Raw genomic sequence first — 22100 nt, 5'->3', positions numbered from 1 at the left:
GTGGAAGGAAAAGGGAGATGTGTGACTAGAATTGAGCATATTGAGTGGATTTCTGTAACAATCATGACTCATTGGCACCAGCTTAGTGGATTTTGTTAAAAGGTGCCTTGCTGCCCACAGTTCTCTCACTCTAGTAGTACATTAAATTGCTTTAGTGAACCTACCAAAGGCCCTCCACACCCTCCAGAAGTTCATCCGTCAAGCACCACAAAAGAAAAACGATTCTGATTATGCACTATCTACTTCAAAAAACTGTACAGTAATGGGAAGGGATTTACAGTGCATAAACAACAGTGCCAGAAATAAGACTTCACCAAGCAGCTTTGTACCCAGCCTAGCTCTGGCAGAGCAAACAGATGTATTTGTATTTGTCTCTAGATAAGGCAAAGTTATTTTCCACTGGCAAAGGCTAAAGTTCAGGGGAAAAATGGAACTGGGTGTTTCACTTAGTAGTTTTTAATGCATTTGCTGCTGCAAGAAATTAAATTTAATGAAGATGCTGACATAGCATGTACTGGGAAACTCAAAAAATCTAGTTCTGATCCTGCATGTGTGTTGTGATGTGTGCTGGTATTAGTGATAGATCCTGTTTGGTTTGCACAACAGTGAAAAGCATAATTACTGAGCTTCAAGGGCACACAGAAAGTGTGCTGCCTTCTATATGTTAAGAACTGGTCACCAGTAAAGAGGAATGGTCTTGTGCAACAGCAGCATGTCTTCTGACTGAGAAGACATTAGAAACCACATCCAGGTCTGCTTAGCCTTGCACTTTGACAATTCAATATTCTTAATCAGTAAAATTAAAAAACCCCAAACAAACTATTATTTTGAATTATTGCACACAGTCATGATACAATTAAATTTATGAGGCTCCAAATCTACCAGTCGTATGAATAAACAACGCAGGCCAAAGGGGTTATTTTCACAAAATAAAGGGCTACTCAAAGAAGCCAGGGCAATTTAAAGCAAGTATTCTACATGCTCCAAAGAATCTTTTGCTGTGGGTGAAGTCATAGCATCAAACTGTTTATCAATTTGTTGAGTCATTCTGCTTTGTAGGCTTTATGACAACAGGTTGCACTTCTGGGATTCTCCAGCTAATAGGAGGAAGGTAGCACACCTCATCCACAGACCTCAAACATAAGCACACATGGATAACACCAGTGCTAACACAAGCAGTGTCTGTGATTTCTCCTCAGCTCATGATCACTTTGCACTGAACACATTTTGTTATTCGTGTTTTCTCATGTGCAGTCACACAATTCTTGTGTCTGCCTTGCTTGCAACTCTTCCTTATTGAAAGAGATGGGAGCCTTCTAATCTTAATGCGTTGACAGTGCAGATTGTGGGATTCCATTGCCTTGTACTCAAGTCAACAGGAGCAGAGCTGGCACTGGAAACCCTGTGACACACACTGACACACAGAATGACAGCACCATCCATGTATCCAAACCACCCATCATGGGGAGAGATTGGTATGAATGCAAGTTCTGACTCTCACAAAGACTTGAAAGAACATGGAAACAGAGTCTGTGAGGAGATTCATCCAATCCTCCTAGCAGTTTGCAGTATTTCAATTTACAATGAATTTTTACTGCGTAAGTTCTCAAGACTGTTAAGCAACATTTTACTGTAAATGGCAAATAAATAAATCCAAATAAAATCCAAGCCAATCATACATGCAAACAGTCAATCCCCACCATTTCCTTCTTGTAAGATGAAAAATACCTATAAACTATGAGGAGAGCAAAAGAGCCTTTTACCACAATGGCAACCTCATCATTTCAATAAGAGTTGGACATCACAAACCATTCTGTGTCCCTATGCTATGCAAAACAAAAAAACTGCACTCATGATCAACATTTGTTGGGGTGTTTCCAAGAAAAACAACTCCACACCAAATTATCATCACCCCCAGTCCTCCCCCACTCAAAAAACCCCTGAGTGCTTTACCTCTGGTTAGAATAAGATATAATGAAAACATGTTCCTTATTTATCGAAATATTGCCCAATAGGCAAAGAGGGGTAGGATAAAAAAGCAGGATCTTCAAATGAAGTTTCTGCAAGAAATCCTTCTCTGTTAACTCACCAGGACTGCCACAATCACCTTCTTACACTACTGCCCTGAGAGAAGCATTAAATGCACCAAATGTTTGTTATATGGATTGAAGAGGTTGTTATGCTTTCTAATAACACCTTCATTAGAATTATAGTTGCCAAAAGATTCAGCACCTACTCCACTTTAGCTTCACTTCCATGAAAGGTATATCGAGCATCCCAAAACATTGCTGGGATACACAGTTGAATACTTCAGATATGTTTGCTCTTACCAAGACAGAACTGAAATAGATGAGCCACAGAAACTTAAATCCATTCACATCTTTTAATGAACATATCAATGTAAAGGAACAAATGAAATGTTCTAAGTAAGGCCCCTCAGGGAACAATTTTTGCAAGGGGGGAAAAAGTATCGGCAGTAGTTCCACTGGGCTGCTGTCCCAGAGCAGTTCTATTCAGATATCCACTCTGCTGTTACAATTCAGTACCCTTTTCCCTTTCCTTCATTTTTACAGTGCTCAACAATTGACAAGATGAGTTCTGCTAGCTCCTCAGATCTCCCCAAGCCATCCTGCTCTATCTCCTATTCCAACCACAATATTCATTCACAGGCAGGAACGGATTCTTTCTGCAGCTATTCCAATGATACCAGCCTGCTGCTCACCTACCAAGCTACAAAACAAGCTCCTAACAATGTAACACAACCTTTTGTCTGTCTTTCATCCCAGCCCTAATTCAATTCTGCATCCCTGGTGAATTAACTTGATCACAGTTCACAATGCAGGTTATTTATACACACTAACAGACAAAATCCAACTACACTACACCACATGAGCCCTTTTTAATACTGGCTCCAGCTGGACATAACCGTGCCCATCACACAGACCTGCATTTCCTGTTGTTAGGACCAGTATTTTATCTAGTCTTGCACACCATGTGCAACTCAACAGGCCTAGGCCACAGAGACATTGAATTATTCTCTTCTAAAACCCAAAAAATATGTGATGTCATAAGAGCAGCTATCACTAACTTGATCTGCAGCCAACTTTCTAATGTAAAAAAAATATTTAAAGCAAGAGATTCCTTCCTCAAGCAATGCTGAAAATGCTAACACGATTATTATAACACCTGTACTTGCCTGACCAGCTCCCCAGTGGGTGGCTTCTATTATTGTCAAAGTGACTTAACCATTAACCCCGTTTAAAGATCGTCAGGCTAATTGGGACAAATTCTGCCTTGGCTTCAGGCTGTATCACAGATCTAGGTAACAGAGTCAACTTAAAGAAGTGCTTTCATTAACAGAGTCATCGTTTTATGTATTTCCAGGAAGAGTTCCTAAAGGCTGTAGAATTATCTTCTACAGGACTTGCAGCTGAATTTTAACTCCACTAATCATGAGTTTGAGCTCCTTGGATAAGACAAAAAAAAGAGTGACTGAACCATCCTTACCAAAACTAAGTATTGCCCTTCTGTATCTCTCAACACACCATTGCTAACAAATTACTGTTAACAGACAGGAAAGACTAGGATAGCCACTGAAAATTATTTTCTACTTCTTAAGTCAGTAATCAAACATTTTCTTTATAAAGCAATCAAAAAGAAGTAGAACATATCTCAAGATGTACCTGGCTTATTGGATTAGTTTAAGCTAGTATTAGCAAAACCTCAGCAAGTCTTCAATGCACTGTTCCAGACAACCCACTGACAAAAGATTGTCTGAGAGCAGCTGGTCAAAATCTTCTGTTAAGATTCTGATTCTGACCCCAAAAGTGACTTGCTAAACCACAAGAATACTCTTCACACCTTTTTTTTTATCAATAAAGTATTTTTATGCTGATTACTTATTTATTTCAATTCCTTTCAGCCATTTTCTGAACTTCTGTATCTTTCACTCTTTCTCATTTCACTTTTTTTTTTTTTCTGGTGAGAAAGAAAAGGTGGTAAGGTGGGAGACTAAAAATGATTACTGATAATATCTACCTTCCATCCTTACTTTACCAGCAATCCAAGCAGCCCAACAAAATTGCTGCTGAGTACTTAGAACCACTCAAACTTATGGAAAAAAAGGTATTTTCGTCTCTTCTAATACACCTTCCATCAACTCCAGTTCCTTGAACATCTGCAGATCTGACCCTTTTATTCATAGTCATCTACATTCTCCTCCCATGTCAATGGAACTCATCCAGGAATTTTTTTTTTCAAAGAGGAGCTCTTTTCTTATATGGAGGTGACACCCAAAGATGGCTCATAAGCTACTTCTTAAAAAGCCTTAAAGCTTGGTGTGATACCATACAACACCTCTTGCGTGAGTCTGCATTTTCTCTGTTTAAATAGTATCCCTTCCTCTGCTATTTTTTAAGTATCTTCAACATACCCTTCCAGCACAAGGGGATTAACACCTTTCAAAGGAAACATTGAAAAGAAAACTGTTCTCAAGTTCTGCACATGCTTTTTAATATCTGAAGGTACTTCTGGTGTCCTCTGTAGAAAGGACAAGAAGAATAATTACTTTTACTACCATTACAGGTTCACATTTTAAGTTTAATCATGTGGTTTCTCAAAAGTGCTCTACTAACAAGATTAGGTATTAGGAAAAAATTCTTTACTGTGAGAGTGGTGAGGCCCTGGCACAGGTTGCCCCATCCCTGGAGGTGTTTTAAGGTCAGGTTGGACAGGGTTTGGATCAGCCTAGTCTAGTGGAAGGCATTCCTGCCTATCGCAGGGGGTTGGAACTAGATGATCTCCAAGGTCCCCTTCCAACCCAAATCATTCTATGATTCCATGAAGATAAGGGGGTGTTATTCAGGAGCATCAACGGAATTATATGGTCCCTCTCTCACTGGCTGTCAATAAAAGCCACGACTTTGAAAATTTTCTACAGTTCAAATCTCTGCTAAGAAGTAAAGCCAGCAGTGATATATTTCAAAGTCAACTGGTGTGGTGACAGAACAAGTTAATGTGGTATGAAATGGTGAGGATCTAAAGCAAGTCCCTTCCTACAACACCATGTTTACTTTTAGTTTTGATGCAACTTCTGTTTTTTTCTTAACGACCAAATGAAGATGCTTTCAGTGCAAGCTGCCTGCTGCAATTTTGTTTGCAATAAAAATATTAAGTGGCACCTTAGACAATTAAATTCTTGTTTTGAGGCACCTCTTACCATTAGAGTCCTCCACTTCTTCAGCAGGAGTGTGGTTCTTGGAGGTGTGGTGGGCGTGTGAGGCTGCAAGGTTGACAATGCGGGGTCTTGGTAGTGTCAGTGCTTTCCCATGCACTTTCAAGGAGTGCTCTTTCAGCTGGCTGATAGTCATGGTGGAAAATGAGCAGGAGGAACATTTGTAGGCATGTTCACCTGGGTGAGCGAAATACAGGCAAGTCATCAGCTCACAAAAGAAACAAAATGGGGCCCTCACAGTTCTCTTACTGAACTTGGCAGTAAAATTCCCATGGACTCTTCAGCGAAAGACTGATCCCAAAGAGAACAAGCTATGCGTATCTCCTTGTTGGAGCAGCCTGGAGTCTGTAGGTGTAGACACTTGCTTTGGACCAAAGTATCACTTTCTGACAACTGCAGATCCTTGCACAGTGACTGATGTCAAAAAAACAGAGACTAGACTCTCAGCATGCCTGTGTTGCATGGTATGGGAAGAAAGACTCTGGGATGAAAATGGAGTCACTTTTAACTATAGCACTTCCAAATTTCTTTGGGAATACAGCAACTAGAGATGGTGAAGTCAACTGTTTCTGCATGCAGCAACATCCAGTGTCATTATTAATGAAGCAAGAAGGACACCACAAAATGCTAACAAAAGGTCCTCCAAAAAAAAAAAAAAGGAAAAAAAAAGAAAAGGGGAGTAAGTGGAATTACATTTGGGGAAGGTCACATTTTTCCTTATGAAAAACCTGCCATTAGACAGCAGTACTCTTCACAGAACTGGCAACCAAATCAAGGTTGATTTACATCAAGAAGTGAACATGGCAATGCCAAGTATAGTGCATATCTATAAGGCTGTGTGAAAGTGTGTTATGAAAAAGCACTAAAAGAAGTGAAAGAACAGCAGTAATGAACAGTAGTGGATTTAATTCTGAATACATTCCAAGCCATAGAGACAGCAAACAAGGGGAAACAAATCCTGACACAAGATTTGTTTGGCATGGAGGCAATTGGAACACAAAGTGAAACTGTCCCAACACAAACACTGTGATATTATACAGGTGCCAAGTAATTGTTTTGGAAGTGCCATTTCCATGTACAAGAGTAACACTGGCCACATGTGAGTTGTACATAAAGTGCCAAAACCAATACAGGAGTGAAATATTCATGAATAGTAACAGAAGAATGAGAGTTCTGGTAATGAACAAGGCAGAAAATGTTTTCCATCTCTCAAAAAATTCAGCAAACAAGGTTCTCACACAGCATTGCTTCCAACACCGAAAATAAAGTGAACCAAAAGAGAATGTGAAAACATACATATTGCAGCAAGTCAGAGTAGGCACACCTGAAAAGATTAGCAACCATCCTCCATAAAAATAACTCCCACTCCTATTCTCTTCCAGAAAAACTATGCTAATAATCAGAATAAAATACAAACTATTAGAATGCCCTTTTTTGGTACATTTGAAAAAGAACAGATCACCCAAGAGTCCAAAATGGTGAAACAAGAAATTGTTGCATGTGTTTTTTCAAATGACATTCCTCATCTGCGTATCATATCAGTTATATATTTCCTACTTACAAATAGAAATAAAACATTTTATTGAATAGTACGTGAAAGTTTCTCAATGGAACAGGATAATAAAAGGAAAAAACATAGTCCAATGTAGAAGATACCAGCGAGATGCAGATATAGACCTTCATGGTTTGTCAGCATAAGAGATTCCTGGATGACACTATGCACCAACCAACTGTAAACTTGAAAGCACCACAAGAAATTAAAGCAAATAGAAAATGATTACATATGAAGCAGTCTAAACATACTAGTAAATACGCCCACAATTCATTTCAAATGGACATCAACCTGAAAGGATGTGTTTGATTGCAGAGGAAAGGCTACAGTTTGGCTCAACAGATGTCTTCTGCCCTTTTTTGACTGCTGGTTTCACATTTCATAAAATGATCATATTAATAGACATAAATAAATACATGTAAACATTTACGTAGTGGGTCTCAACTCTTGATATGTTCTCAAAGCACTGTGTTCCAGATTACAAAGAAACTGAGCAGGGCCAACACTCTTGTCTTACAATCATCTATTTCTGAATTTCCAGTGTCATTGCTAAAAAATTGCTAACAAGGGTCCCTCAAAAATACAAGCAAAAAAAAAGAACTGGTCAAAAAGTTCAGATGAAATCAACAGAGAGCCTGTTTAGAGATACTGTCAACTGTTCTGCTCCATGCCAAAGGAGATGGCACATACTGGATGAAAAACAAATGCCAGAAACACTGGTACCAGCTGTCAGGCAAGAATGGATTTTGTGGTTCACTGAATTTTGATCCATCTCCAGAAAATGAGGCAGAGAGGCAGACTGAGTAAAACAGTTTGGAATTCAGGATTTTACTGACTTTTACAGATCTCCAGGAGACTTTAGAAAAATTCAGGGGGATTGAAGTTTCAACTTCTAAATAAACCGATAATGGGAAGATTGAAAAGTGACAAAAAGTGGTAAGAGAGGTTCAGAGAACCACTGGGTTACTGAAAAACTGGGGAGTCTGAGGAAGTCTCCATAACATGTTTATTCAGGAGCATATATTTCTGAAGGACTGACCCCAAACACAACAAAGCAAAGCTCTAGCTGAAAAACATACAAGCAACTTTTCTGTGGTGTGAATATTCATTTAGTATAAATGGACTGAAGCAGAAACAGATCATAAGCCTTTGGAAACCCTATTACCCATGTCATTGTGCAAGCATTATCCAGGCAACCATGAAATTGTGTTCTTGTACAATGCAAAACATAGTCCTTCAAAGACTGTCCACTAATCAAGTTCAAAAGCATGAATTCATAATAAATAAATCAGTGAATTACCTGAACAGAAGTGTGAAGTAAATATTAGCTGCATGGTAACTTTGGCTTTAAAAATGTGGCATGTTCAAACAAGGTAGCACAAAGGAGTCCAACTGTGTAATAGCATACGGAAAACATTATTTTATGGTTGGTGAAAATAAAGAACCATGTCACCTGCATACAAGATGTGTGATTCTGTAAACTGGAACTGCTGCATGTAGTTGGATTTCCTAGAAGGGCATGTCATGGTCCCATACAACAGGAAGGAAGCAAAAGTTAAACTAATCTATAATATCCATCAAGTACAGGAAAGGGTCCTGGCATAAGCTCCATGAAATCCAAAAAAAAAGTACAGAAAATGAAGTACACAAGACCATCAATCCCTCCTATATTTTTGTAGGTGAAAAATGCCCTTGGATCAATGGTAACAATTAACCTTTAAATTTCTTTTTAGATCAGCAGACAGCTACAAATTCCTTATGCTTTTTCTCCCCATTCTTCCACTTTCCTCCAACCCAACCAGAGTATATGACATAGAACAAACAAATAATAAAAAAAAGAACAAACATACTTCTAGCCCTTTTTGTTACCTGTTCAAGAAGTTTCTATTCACAAGTTTTAACAACTGGTCTAGTTTGCAGTTTTTTAGGCTGGCCACAATTCTATTATTTCCATCAGTGTGGTGTGTGTTCGGATTGCAATTTGAGGGTTGATTTTTTTGTCCTTTTCAACCACAAAGATGCAGCTGTAACCAATGGAGCCAGTGAGTTTTGACTCCAATCTTCCGATAACCTTTCAATGCAGGATGCATGATGGTGTCAAGAGTCTACAGCCAAGGAATAAAGATGAAGAAATTCTGGGTCTCACACTCTTTAATAACCTAAGGTGCAACACATTCAGGTGACCTACTCTGTGTGACACATCACCTTCTCAGGTCACCAGAAACATGTCTGCTTGCTTGCTTGTATGGGTTCTGTACTGAAATACAGAGATTTGCAAGACCAACTTCCATATGCGATAATGAAACTGTGACGTTCTCAGTCTGTTGCACACAGACCTGACTCTTGAAGTTTGATGTTTGGTTTTAACATGAAAGTTTGGTTTTAATATGAAAGCTAGCATAAGACTCTACCAAAACCAAGGTGCAACTCACAATCTTTTCCCCAGAGTCACCTAAAGCACAAACATAAATGCAAACAGTGGAGCAAAGTTCACTACCAATTTGTTAAGACACCAAGGGTATGAACGATTAAATTCACTTGGAAGCAAGCAGAAATAAGAAAAAAAAAGTCACGCACATAATAGAAAGCAGAAGAAAATAAAGAAGTTCTTGAAGTACCTATCGCTTTTTTAAATTCTCATCACTGTTTTAAAGTCTTATCCTTCCCATTACCCAAACCCCCACTCACTCCGACAGGTCCACAGGCTGGCCAGTCATGACTTGCCTTTGAAAATCTTACCCAACTCTGGTGACAAAACACGTAGTTCAAACCAGCATCTGTGATCAGCAACGAGAACACATGGGCCATTTCAGCTGCTCCACTGCAAAATTGAGAGAGAGAAAACTTACCAGCATGAGCCTTGAGAATGTGGGTTTTCAGGCGGCTGTTGTAGGAGGACTTGAATGGGCACAGTTTGCAGCGGAATGGCTTGTGGTGTCCATGGTGGGTCTGCATGTGGCGGTCCAGACTTGAAAAAGACAGAAAAGGGGAACAAACGAGAGTCAGTCATCCCAGCTCTTCCCTCAGATGCAAAGCAAAACACTTAAGAGCAATAATAAAATAAGCAAGAGGCAGACCAGGCTCTGCCATCCTTCCTCCCACTTTCTCTTAAAATTCAATAGGTCTGCTTACAGAATAAAGTCAAGTCTAACATGAAGAACAGGAGCAGAGCTGACACCAATTCTGTTTATACAGAAAGCAAGACACTTAAATAAACTTATAGGGCAAGATCAGTATAAATTAAGTTATACATGATCCAGACTTAGAGGACTGGTTGACGAAACCTGAAACTGACAAAACCAGTAAAATTATCATTACACAATTTTTCTCCTGCCAAAGATTTTTGTGAAAATATGTTCCCTTCTGTCCTGTTGATTGAAGGGGGAAAAAAATAAATTTTTTGTTGACCAGCTTTACTGAGGAAGCCTTCTTTTGGTTACAGCAGCAAAAGTAGATTAGAGATGCTGCTCTGGGGAGGGTGCCAGCAGGCTACAGTTGATGAGTTCCAGGATTAAAAGGCAGCAGAGTTTCAGAAGCAGCAGCGTAGGAGATTCTGCATGAAGCTCAACAGGAGAAGGGGTAGCAAAAACCAGCCTCTACTTTCTTCGGGGAAAACGGAAGCAACTAACAGCCTGAACACTGTGAAGTGATCAAAACCTGCTCTCTCCACTGTGTGTTATAACAGTTTAGTAAAGTTTGGAAGAGAAAAAGGGATGTTTTCCACATTTCCTAACAGATGATCAAATTAATTGTAACTGAGTGAATCCTGCAGAGCTCTGTAGTTCCTGCTCTGTGGCTGACAGCCATGAATTCACAGTCTCCAGGTGGCAGGCAGGTAGTTTCAGCCCAAACTGCAAACATTTCCAGTACAGACGCTTCTTTGGACATATTCATGCCTTGTGATCTAGTCTTAGTTTGAGTCATCTCATGCATGGTGATGGAAAAACAACAGGGCAGAGACACTGGACAAGTTGCAATTTGCCAAAACTGCCTTCCACCCCCCACCTTAATTCTAGATGTATTTCAGGCATAGTTCCTTTTATTTGTCCTAAATTGTCCTGCTCTTTCACTGAGTATCAACATGTAGCTCAAGTAGCAGTTGTTCCAGCCTTGTCACACTATATAAGATTCCACATGATCTTTAGTCCCACTCTGACAAGAGTTTGAGCCAGAAAATCCCTGTTTATGAGAGCTAACACTGAAGTCTGTGTATTCAAAGATCTGATAACAGCAAAAAATAGAAATTGAATTTATGTCTCCTCTCAGGGTCACTCCATGCAAATACAACTTAACAGAAATCCAGAATGATGTTTGTGGTATGACAAAATGCACAGCTTTTCCAGCGAAAAGGGGGAGAAGTCTCCTAAATGACTAAGACTTTAATCACTTGCAGTGAATACTTCATAGAACAAAACTTGTTTTAAATAGCCTCCAGGGAATGAGATTACTTGACAATTAAAGCAGATTGCCAAAGATGTAAATAATACATATCAAGCTATTATAAATATATACCTTAAGGTATTCTACATGGCAATAATTAAAACCATATTCACAAGCACATACTTTGCCAGCAACATTCTTCTGAAAGCAGGTTTTAAAGTTTTGGTCAGATTTGGAAGAACAGTGGACTGTTTAAACATTTGGTTTATTTTCTTTCACAGACTTAATCTCCCAAGAGAGTAATTGCAAAGAAAAGAAAAGAGAAGAAAAGAAAAGAAAGAAAAGAAAAGAAAGGAAGAGAAGAGAAGAGAAGAGAAGAGAAGAGAAGAGAAGAGAAGAGAAGAGAAGAGAAGAGAAGAGAAGAGAAGAGAAGAGAAGAGAAGAGAAGAGAAGAGGAAGAGAAGAGAAGAGAAGAGAAGAGAAGAGAAGAGAAGAGAAGAGAAGAGAAGAGAAGAGAAGAGAAGAGAAGAGAAGAGAAGAGAAGAGAAAGAAGAGAAGAGAAGAGAAGAGAAGAGAAGAGAAGAGAAGAGAAGAGAAGAGAAGAGAAGAGAAGAGAAGAGAAGAGAAGAGAAGAGAAAGAAAAGAAAAGAAAAGAAAAGAAAAGAAAAGAAAAGAAAAGAAAAGAAAAGAAAAGAAAAGAAAAGAAAAGAAAAGAAAAGAAAGAAAAGAAAAGAAAAGAAAAGAAAAGAAAAGAAAAGAAAAGAAAAGAAAAGAAAAGAAAAGAAAAGAAAAGAAAAGAAAAGAAAAGAAAAGAAAAGAAAAAAAAGAAAAGGCAGACAACTTCAAAACCAGAGACTACAGCTATTATGAAGCTATGTGATGCCTGTAGAGTTCTCCCGACATCCACCACTTTCTGATTTACCCATTCTGAAACTTCTAGGACATGACTTTCCTAAGTAGGAAACAGTGTGATCAGGCACCAAACTCAACATAAGTCTGACTTTTTGAAGCAAACCAGTTTGGAAACAGCAAGTTCTACAAACTATCTGATGCACGGGCTTCCCTCACTGTCAGCCTTGCCAAAGCAGGGTTGGATACACTCAGTAGTTCACACCATTCCCCCAGTCCCTTTCTTACTGTTTCCTGCTCAATCCCATGAACCTTTCCAACAAGGCAGACCAAACTGTGGCATAAACTTGCAATGCTGTGACACCACCAGAAATCTTGCTTTTTAATACAAGGATGTAAAAAATGCTTTTTATCATGCTTTCCCTCCCACAGGCATTTGACTGCAAAACACTGACATAATCACCAAATTTAAGAGAGCTATGAATGCAGTGAATATGCAGTTGTCTCCTCAGAAATTAGAGAAAACGCAGACTTGTGAATAAGTCCAAGATACCAGCGGAAAATGTATCACAAATCCCATTTTTGGGAGGTGTATATATATTTTATCATTACAATAATTTTTAAAATTGCTAAACATAAAGCAAAGTCAAATCTTAGGAAAACAAATAATAAGAAACATGACTATTAATGATGACTACGTATCACCATACTGTTGTGAACTTGAATATTTGTACACTGAAATTGCACACCATAATTAAGAAAAAAAGTCTGATTTCAAGGTCAGCTTATGACAATTCTTTAATATGAGAAGTGAAAACTCAATCCTCAAAGAGTTGTAGTAATTACAAACAAGGTAGTTATATGTAACAGAAATTCCTTACATATGAAAGATTAACTAGGAAAACACTTTCCTCTTCTTGGCTTGTTAAGTCTCATGCATTTTACAAGGGTGCATAAATGGTGGGCTTCACCATTTGCCTACTGAAAGAAATCTTATTCTTTGGCATGCATACTTTTCCCCTACATGCAAAAAAGGGTCTTAAATAAATTCAATATATAAAAATGCAATATTTCATAAAAAGCCAACCATAATGGCTATAATAAGATTTTGCAGCACTGAAAACACATAAATGTTGAGAAAAGTGTAGATCAATATCAAGTTGAGTGAGCTCTTTTTCAGTGCCAACCTACAGAACATCAGCGCTGGTTTGTGATCATTTAGGAGACAAAAATAAAAGCCACAACTTACTTGTGCCTGAAAGCAGAGACAAAGGAGCAATACTGGCAGCTGTACTTGTCTTCCCGGGCAAACATGGCCAGAGCCAAGTGACTCCTCTCGTGAGATCGCAGACCCTGCATAGACATCAAAACCCGGTCACACTGGCTGCAGTGGTAGCCCCCAGGCCTGGTTTCATCTTCCAAGGATGTTCCATATTCAGCTTCTGTAAATTCCACAATGTCAGGGTCTGTGGCTCCCTCACAACCCTCCATCAAAGTTGTGTTTGAAGGATCTTCAGCTTCCTGCTAAAAAACACATACCCCCCCAAAGCCATCAATTCACTCTCCCTTCTGCCCCTCAGTCTTTACCCTGTGTTCACTATAATGTCCAGGCTTCACACTGTGTTATTTTTCTTAACATATCCCTATACAAACTCCACACCAATGGCTTTCTGAAAAAATTACCTACTCTTGGGAGGGGAAAACATGATTATATCTATTATATACATAGGTAAAAAAGGAATCTCACTCCCTGATTGAGTTTGTGTCAAATAATGCAAAAAGACAAGAAACCAAATCAACTATCTTTCAATAGTCTTTATGTGAGTCTTCTAAACTTGATCAGATAATTAGTAAGGTACAGAGCAGTTAATTTTAGTTTATTTTGCTCTGCTGTATAGCTCTACTACCTCTGACTGTAGCTACTCTGCAGACTAATACAGTTGTCTAGTCTGCAATAGATTTTGTCCATCAGTGTCAAACTCACAAGAAGTACACTAAGACCCTAGAATCCTCTTGAAAAATACAGAGCAAACAGAAGAAGCCTTCTTTTAATTCTCTTTCATAACTTTCCTCTCCCATTCCTAACCAGAGCATGCATTTGTGCAGCAATTTAAATAACCTGTAAGAGTTATTTCCATCACATTCTTTAGGCGGTGGCTTTCAGCCTTTGTTCCCTGATGCAAAATCTCTATTTACTCAAAAGAAAGTATCGACCCTACATAAGCATCACTTGAGAAGCAAGGAGAAGAGAGAAAGAACACTCATGAGGGAAGCATCTGAATCTGTCATGAGTACCATGTAAGGTAAAGGAAGGTCAGTGATAGGGGCAGTGAAAGCTCTCTCTGGCAGCATGAGTTAGGCTGTGAAGGACTTGGCTTCCTCATAAAAAGAAGATTATGTCACGAAAGAAGCTCTGTCAGACACCAGGAGTCTTTGACAATAGCTCACTGCAGCATGAGGAATACACAGGTAGTTCTGGATGCACTTTCACTATCTCTGCCAATATCCTGGAAATTGGGCTGTGGAACATCATCTATTCTTGGACACGTCCTAGAAGGCACTCTCTTTCTCAGGGAGAAAGGAACAACACACTTACATCTGATCACCTGAATGGAACCACTGGCCCAGTAGGTCACTGTATGTTTTGTTTGGAGCCAGTGTGCAAATTTCATGGGGAAAGGTGTACCACAAGCAACTTCACACATTTGCACGTGTACATTTCCTCTTAAAAAAACAAAACAAAACAAAAAAATTAAAGAAAACAAAGAGCTCTTTTTGAGTTTAACTAAGCAGAAAAGTAGCCCAGAATAGCTGAGAGAAAGTCTGCTGCTCATAAACCAACTTTTTGGTCACTGACGACATCAACTCCGTTGTGGCTGAGAAGAAATGAGAATTAAAGAGTCTTCGTGCCCCTGGATCAAGAGTGGAAAAAAAGTTAAAACATCTTGAAATAAAACAAATGCACTTCAGAAACTTAGTGTTAGATTAAAACATCATGCTGAAACAGAATACCCTCTTCAAAACACATTCAACTTCACAAGAACCCTCCGCAGGTTATCAGTAAGTCCTTTATTTTAAACAATGCAAGTAGTTTCAGTCACTTTCAGTCACCTTTCTAAAATTCTTACCTTCACTGTAGCTGACACAGAAGAAACGTTCCCATACTGGACATGCTTGCGGAGGTGATTACAGATGGCTCGAAGTGTTGGATGGACTTCCACACAAAACTTGCATTTGTAGCCAACCACCTTCCTCTCCTTAAGTTTTGAAACATCTTCCAAATGTCCAAAAGCCTGTTTTGAGTACACAAGCATAAATCACTGAAATATGTTTTGTCATCTCACTTTTAGGAACACAGATCAGATTTAACACCTGAAAGGAAATTATGCTTGATGTGCACATGTCCCCTTCTGCAGAACTGCAAGCTCAATTTTTGCTGAGATCATTAATTCCTACAAAGTAGGAGGACATCTTTGCAGAAGAATCCTTCAGTTTATGCATAAGAGTGCTCCTCTAGAGACCATTCAGTTTGGCCTGAAACTGTGCTCTTCCATGACATCATGACTTCCACAAGAGCTGTGCAGACCTTTTCCCCTAGAGCAAGCGTATTTCAAACTGAAGCAGAAGGAAGGAGTAAGTGGGCAAGAAATGCAGCACGATTTGGTCTTCTTATGAGGCACTTGCCCAAAGCTTCAGTCACCAGACAGATTCGCATCATGTTAATACTGCGTGCTCAATGAAAGAAAGTACTGAGACAGAGAGAAGGCTGAGAAGCAAACTGCTGATTGTTCAGAGGGACATGAATGAGGGGGATGGGAGACTTCGTAAAGAATCTGCAACAAAGTACATGGCAGCCTTGCCGCAAAAGAACAAGTAACTGTCAGATACAAATGGCCCCCTAGAAGCGTGGGAGAAAGGAAAGAAGATGAAGTATTGAGGGAATGGTTAGGAAAGAACAGGGTTTCCTACAGAACCTAGGGAGATGTGGAGGATGGATAAGGAAATTAAAGCAAAATGTGTAACTGACTTATGGAGCTCTCTGGTACTCTGAGTCATTCATTAGCCTGTGGTCATTTAGCTGTCAAAGAGAACATGCAAGTGGGCATTTCTGGGCTCCCAGGCACGAAGTAGGGGGCAGAGAAAGAGACCAGACACGCAAATCCTTACCCTCTCTTGTTTGAAATCTGCAAAAGCACCATCTGCATATTTCTGCTTGCTCAAAAGCTGCTTCCTCCTCTCCTGACGTTTGGCACGCTTCTGGAATTCCTCATTGTGACCATTCAAGTGTGCAGTCAGCTCTACTGTGCTATGCAATTTCGTATCACAGTGCTTGCACTGGTAGACAGGGCTCTGAGAGCGGGTGCCACTTCCCAGTATGGAAAAGTCCCTCTTTAAATCTTTGCTGTGGTGGTCAGTGTAATGCATACACAGCAGCTCTGCTGTGCTGAAGGACAGCTTGAAACACTTTATGCACCTGAAGGGAAGCCACTCGATTTCCTGAGTCTCAGCGTCCACCTCAGGCTTTTCAAAGTCATTCCTCTCCTCAGCTGGAGCTGGCTTTTCATGCTCGTCAGCATACACAGCAGTGAAGTAGCCCCCCAGCTTGCTTGCGTGCTGCTTCTTAGGGAAAACACCAGGGTGACGCTTCATGTAGTGGGACACAATGCCCTTTTTACTGAAGGACTGGAAGGAACAAAGCGAGCACTTCTTCTTTTCTACAGCCCTTCTCAGCTCCTCACTAAGCTGAGGAGTGTCATCCTTGGGAGGAGATGGAATGATTACTTTATTGGGTTTGTCGCTTACCGTCCTGGAGGCTGCCAGGCAGTGAGTGTAGTAAGCATCAATGTCATGTCTTTTCTGGTAGTGTGCTGCAAGCCCTTTGCGGATGGGGTTGGTATAAGAGCACAAAGCACATTTGAAGAGGTTGTTCTTGCCCTCTGGCTGTGCCCGGACGTTGTTATGTTTGATGCGGTAGTGCCTCGCTATCCCCTTCCGAGTGGAGCAGAAATATTTGCAGAGCTGACACCGGAAAACTGTGTGAGACACTAAGTGAGAACTGGAGAAATGAGGTGCTGGCAGAGAGACTTCCCCAACATCCTCAGCAGCAATTTCTGGGGAGGCCTTGATTTCAGTCACCACATCTGGTTCCACTGAGGCAGACACCTTTGGTGGTGACTGGGCAAAAACATCAAATTCGGGTTGATTGTGGTATTTCTCATAGTGAATTTTCAGCTTCTCAAGTGTTCCGTGGGTGTAAGGGCAGAGTTTACACCGATAAGCACCATAGCCTTGCTTAAAAATCCTACTTGTCTCTTCCACGTCATTCTGAGCAATATCAGTTGACTGCTCCACATCATGCACAAAGTCTTCAGCAGTGACTTTCACTGATGGGTGTCGTTTCTGGTAGTGTGTGAGAACACCATGAATACGTGTATTAATGTATGGGCAATGTCTGCATTTATATACAGCCCCTGGGTTAATGTCTATATCCTGAGCAAAATCTGCTGCTTTCACTTTCATGCCAGGATGTTTTTTGCCATAATGGGTCAGGAGGCCATGCAAGTTATTGTACTCCGACTGGCAAACTGTACACTGATATGGCGTGGAGGAGATGGCAGGGTTTGCAGAAGTCAGCTGGACAGTTTTTTCATGGGAAAGGGTGGGGTCTTCTGCACACTCTCCATCCTGGTCCAGCTGTGATGTTGCTATCTGGTCTTCAGAATCCATCCTAACCCCAGTTTCATCAGGCTGTGGGATGATTTTCTCAGCAGAATCTTTCTCCTTGATGATATCTAACAACACAGATTCATCTCCATTCATGGCCCAAGGGTGAAATGCTTGGTAGTGATTAGTAATATCCCAAATAGAAGATGCTTCAAAAATGCAGTCTCTGCATTTATAGGTCTTCATCTCTGTTTGCATCACTAGGGCAGGAGGGGAGGGATCGGGACCTGCCCAGAGTTTGGTTGCCATGTATGTGTAATCAACATAATGCTCAGGATGCCTCCTTTGGTAATGCACAAGCAAACCACTTGGCTCTGTGTGTGAATAAATGCACCATTCACAGTGATAACCAGCCTCTATCAAGCCATCCAAAAATGCCCATCTCAGTATGGAAGTGACTGTGGCCTTTAGGTTTGGGTGGTCCTTCTTGATATGCTTCCTCAATGCATAGAAGTAAGGAGACGTGTAGCTGCACTGCCTGCACTTGAGGGCTCTCAGCTTGGACTTGTCCCGCTCGGAGCTGGAGGTGTGAGCAGGGAGGCTGCTGGCTGATTTCTTCTGGCTGCGGTCACAGAGGCTGCGGATGGTGGCCGTGTGCTGCCTGATCACATCCGCATTGGCCTTGAAGTCGCGGTGCTTCTTCTGGTAGTGGATGAGCACACCCTTCACGGTCCGATTCCCATAATCACAGTGTTGGCAGAAGAACATTTCGTTCTCAGGAGGGTTCACAGAGGTCTCGGATCCACCCCGGCCCAACTGCTGCATCGACATTGGTGGCCTCTGGATGCCAGGTGACAGCTCCCCAGCCCGCATCATGGCTGCGGTGGGGGGTGCCTGCCTGATGTATTTGGCGGTGACCTTGATCTCCGGGTGCCTCTTCTGGTAGTGGACAAGCACCCCAACAACAGAGCGGTTGCTGTAGGAACAGTGTTTGCAATAGTACAGTTCAGTGGAGAGGTCTGGGGGTGGTGGGGGGGGAGGTGGAGGTTGAGAAGCCAAGTTGGACAGTTTCGGGGAAACAGGTGCCCCCAGCTCAAAAGACATTTGAGCCAGGGCAGAGCCTCTGTCAACAGAGACTACACGCATGGTCTTCTGAATTCTGAAATATGAGGCTTTTTCTTCAGGGTGCTTTTTCTGGTAATGCACCAAAACTGAATGCATGTTAGGACTTGCAAATGAACAGACATCACAGTCATAAACAACCACAGTGTTGACTGAAGGTTCCTTCTGATTTTCACATTCAGGACTAAAACTCTTGGTGGCACTTTTGTTAAAACCAGCTGGCACACCAGTTCCACGAGCCACAGGGGTGGAGGTTGCCATAGTTTTTGGAGCAGAATTCAAGATCTCTCTCAGTGTCTGAGACTCTGTGTTCAGCCCTTCTTGCTGCTCAACAACATAGCTAGAAAATATCATTGCATTGTTAATTTTCACTGTGGGATGCATTCTTTGGTAATGTGGCATCAGGCTTCTAACATTTGGACTTGTGTAAGAGCAGAAGCGGCAGCGGTAGATCAGATCAGAATGATCAAAGTTCAGTACATTCATAGCTTCAGGATGATGCTCCCCATAATGCTGCTGCAAGTCTTCAAAATTTGTGTAGTCAATATAGCACTCAAGACATCGATATACTGCACTGTGGTCATTGGGATCCAGGATATACCTAAAGCTGAATTTAATGTAGGGATGCATTCGCTGGTAGTGGGTGCTAACACTCCTGGCAGATTTGTTGCTGAAATCACAGTGTTTACAATAGTAAAGCCTGCCAGAGTCACTAAACTCTGAGTTCTCATTGTTCTGGTCAGTACCGTACATGTTGGATTGGTTCCCCAGAACAGAGGCATTAGAGGTCTGATGGTCCTTCATGCTGACAGCAGAATAATAGTCTTCCTCATCTTCAGACAAAGTGAGCTCAATCTCTGCTCCGTTGGTGGAATTGTAGTCATGTTGCATGCTTCTGAAGCTTGTCTCCTTCTGGGAATCATTAGTCTCTCTGCCCCACATTTGCTGGGGTGCATAAGAACTGGAAACTTCTATCATTGGTTCTGTTTGCTCTTCCTCTCTGTCCAACTCTACCTCTATCTCCACCTCATTGTCCTCCTCCTCTTCCTCATCATCCTCCACATTAATCACAGCATCTTCTTGCTGCTTGTTTTGACTGATCTTGCTCTGCAGGTTGCTCGCTATTTCATCAATTCTAGTTCTCTTTTTCACGGGAGAAAGATCTAAAGGGAAGTCATTTGAGACCTTCCTAGGGGCTTTTGCAACAAAGTTATTTTTAGAAGAAAGCCCAAGGATGGAAGTCTGGCTCTTCTTCACTGTGCTGGCAGAAGGGTGAGCATCTGCCTCACTCTCCTGGGGTGCATTCGATGGTGGCCCATCATATTTTGGCAGGTTGTCACAGAATGAATGCTTGTGCTGCTGATGAACTCTGAGACCTTTCAAAGTGGTAGTGGAATAGTTGCACAATGTGCACTTGTATGGATGCTGTGAGTGGGGCTGGGGTGACTGCTGTTGTTGCTGTTGCTGCTGTGGCTGCACTGGTTCCATCATCCCAGCTGACTTCCTGCCATTTATATTTCCACTGTCATAAGACACTGTGCTGTCATTCAAAGATGAGGCAATGCTTTCAGGCTGAGAGTTCATAGTGTCCCAGTCTGATGTTGTTCCTGTGTGACACTGCTTGTGGGCACCAAGCTTTAAGGAACTCTTGCAGGTGAAAGGGCATTCATCACACTTGTACACAGCTGTCTTCCCAGACAGGTGGATGTTCTCAATGTGACGGGAAATACTGCGGCGGTGCATCGTCAGGAAAGGGCAAAAAGGACACTGGAACCTGTTCATATATCTTCTAAAGGGAATTCCCTTTGTTTCCAATAGCTTGTTGCCATCAGATCCCATCAGCTGCTCTCCAGACATTCCTGAGGCCTGGTGATCCATGGAGTTTAAGCCATTCTCGCTGTCCATTTCATTTAGCTCTTCATCTGAGCTGGAGTCATTTAGCATACTGCTTGTTTCCAGGTCAGCAGAAGAATTCGTCATATCAGCAATTCCATAGCGGGATCTGTCAGACAAATTAACCATGCCCGAGTTGTGAGGTGACTTAGGTTTCATTTGAGGGTAAGACACAGAAGAAAACTTGGAAGATGTAGACGAGTTGGGCCTGATAAGGGAATTGCCCATGGAGCTTCTGAAGTTTGAGACATTGGCATTTGACATCTCACGTCCTGTTGTGTTCATGGAGATATAATTAGAGTTTGGAGAGGTATTCTGGGCACTCTTACTCTGCACTTCAGGTGCGCTGGTTCCATCCTGTTGCTGCCTCAGGCTGGACAGTATTTTCACCATGCTGCGGTGCTTCTTCATCATGTGATCGCACCAGCGCTCCCTCCGAGGTGTCTGGTAGCTGCACCACTCACAGCAAAAGTTGCCCCTAGACTTTGTCAGGGGCTTGACCATTGATTCCAAAATGCTCCTTTCCACTACTTCTGCAGGCAGCTCCTTGCAGGGTTCCTGCACTGGCACAGAAGCAGACGTTGACTCAGATACAGCAGCAGCAGCAGGAGTTGAACTCTCTTTCAGGTTGTTTTTGTGGTACATTTTCTGGTGCTTAATAATTCTCGCGCGCCTGGGTGACTTGTAGGTGCAGAACTGGCAACTGAAAACTTTACCAAACCCTTCATGCATCATGATGTTGTAATTTAGGGAACTGGAAGCTGATGGCCCCACTGAGCTGCCCCCAGCCTGTGCTCCATGAACCTTCCGTGTGTGCTCTATGAGAAGGTTTTTGGAACGGAAGTAACGCACACAGAACTTGCACTGGAAAAACTTGCTGGTTGGTTTAGGATTTGGAGCCATGTGCTGGCCATAGAAAGTCTGGCTCTGGGTATAGTAACTTCCAGTCCCCATTTGACTTGTTGCATTTTGCCCTAAAATGAGAATTAAGGTATATATGTAAATAAATAAAATAAAATCAAAGGGCTTTTCCTCCACCCACCCTGTATGCATAAGAATGTAACCACATCTTGAATAGAAAATAATCACACCAGGATTCCCTCACTTATGGTGAGATCTACAGACCTGGCAATGGTCAGAAAAATGACCATTATGCATCATTTCTACACATATATGTGGTGTACAGTTCGGGATAGGCAATTTCCAAAAATAATCTTCTTGGGGAAAAAACAAAACTAGTATACTAATAAAAGTTGAAAATTTTGAGGTGGTTCGTGGTAGTGAAGAACAACTACAAAAAGCTGAAAAGGAAAAAACCATATGAAGAACTACATGAAAAGAAGTTGGGAAATACAACCATCCTCTATGCTTGTATTTGCAGAAAAAAAAGCTATCGTCAGAACCAGT

General features: G+C 41.3%; 1 protein-coding gene across 3 annotated transcripts in view; it reads right to left on the bottom strand.

The window, feature by feature from the left end:
- ZNF462 (zinc finger protein 462) overlaps nucleotides 1–22100 on the bottom strand; it is a 91635-nt gene that overhangs the window by 29761 nt on the left and 39774 nt on the right. For 2 of the 3 annotated variants that reach the window (XM_008923690.3, XM_029959938.1), the window contains exons 3-7: nucleotides 16182–21667; nucleotides 15143–15307; nucleotides 13264–13367; nucleotides 9635–9753; nucleotides 5219–5410 (exon numbers count right to left, since the gene is read on the bottom strand). In XM_008923690.3, the coding sequence (XP_008921938.2) occupies nucleotides 5219–5410; nucleotides 9635–9753; nucleotides 13264–13367; nucleotides 15143–15307; nucleotides 16182–21667 (6066 nt within the window). The remainder of the gene's footprint in view (nucleotides 1–5218; nucleotides 5411–9634; nucleotides 9754–13263; nucleotides 13368–15142; nucleotides 15308–16181; nucleotides 21668–22100) is intronic. The other variant, XM_018072876.2, reaches the window with a different exon arrangement.

Source organism: Manacus vitellinus, unplaced genomic scaffold (assembly GCF_001715985.3).
Source record: "Manacus vitellinus isolate BGI_N305 unplaced genomic scaffold, ASM171598v3 scaffold_23_pilon, whole genome shotgun sequence".
NCBI lineage: Eukaryota > Metazoa > Chordata > Aves > Passeriformes > Pipridae > Manacus > Manacus vitellinus.
The sequence above is the reverse complement of the archived record's forward strand: the minus strand, read 5'-3'. Positions and strand labels throughout refer to the sequence as shown.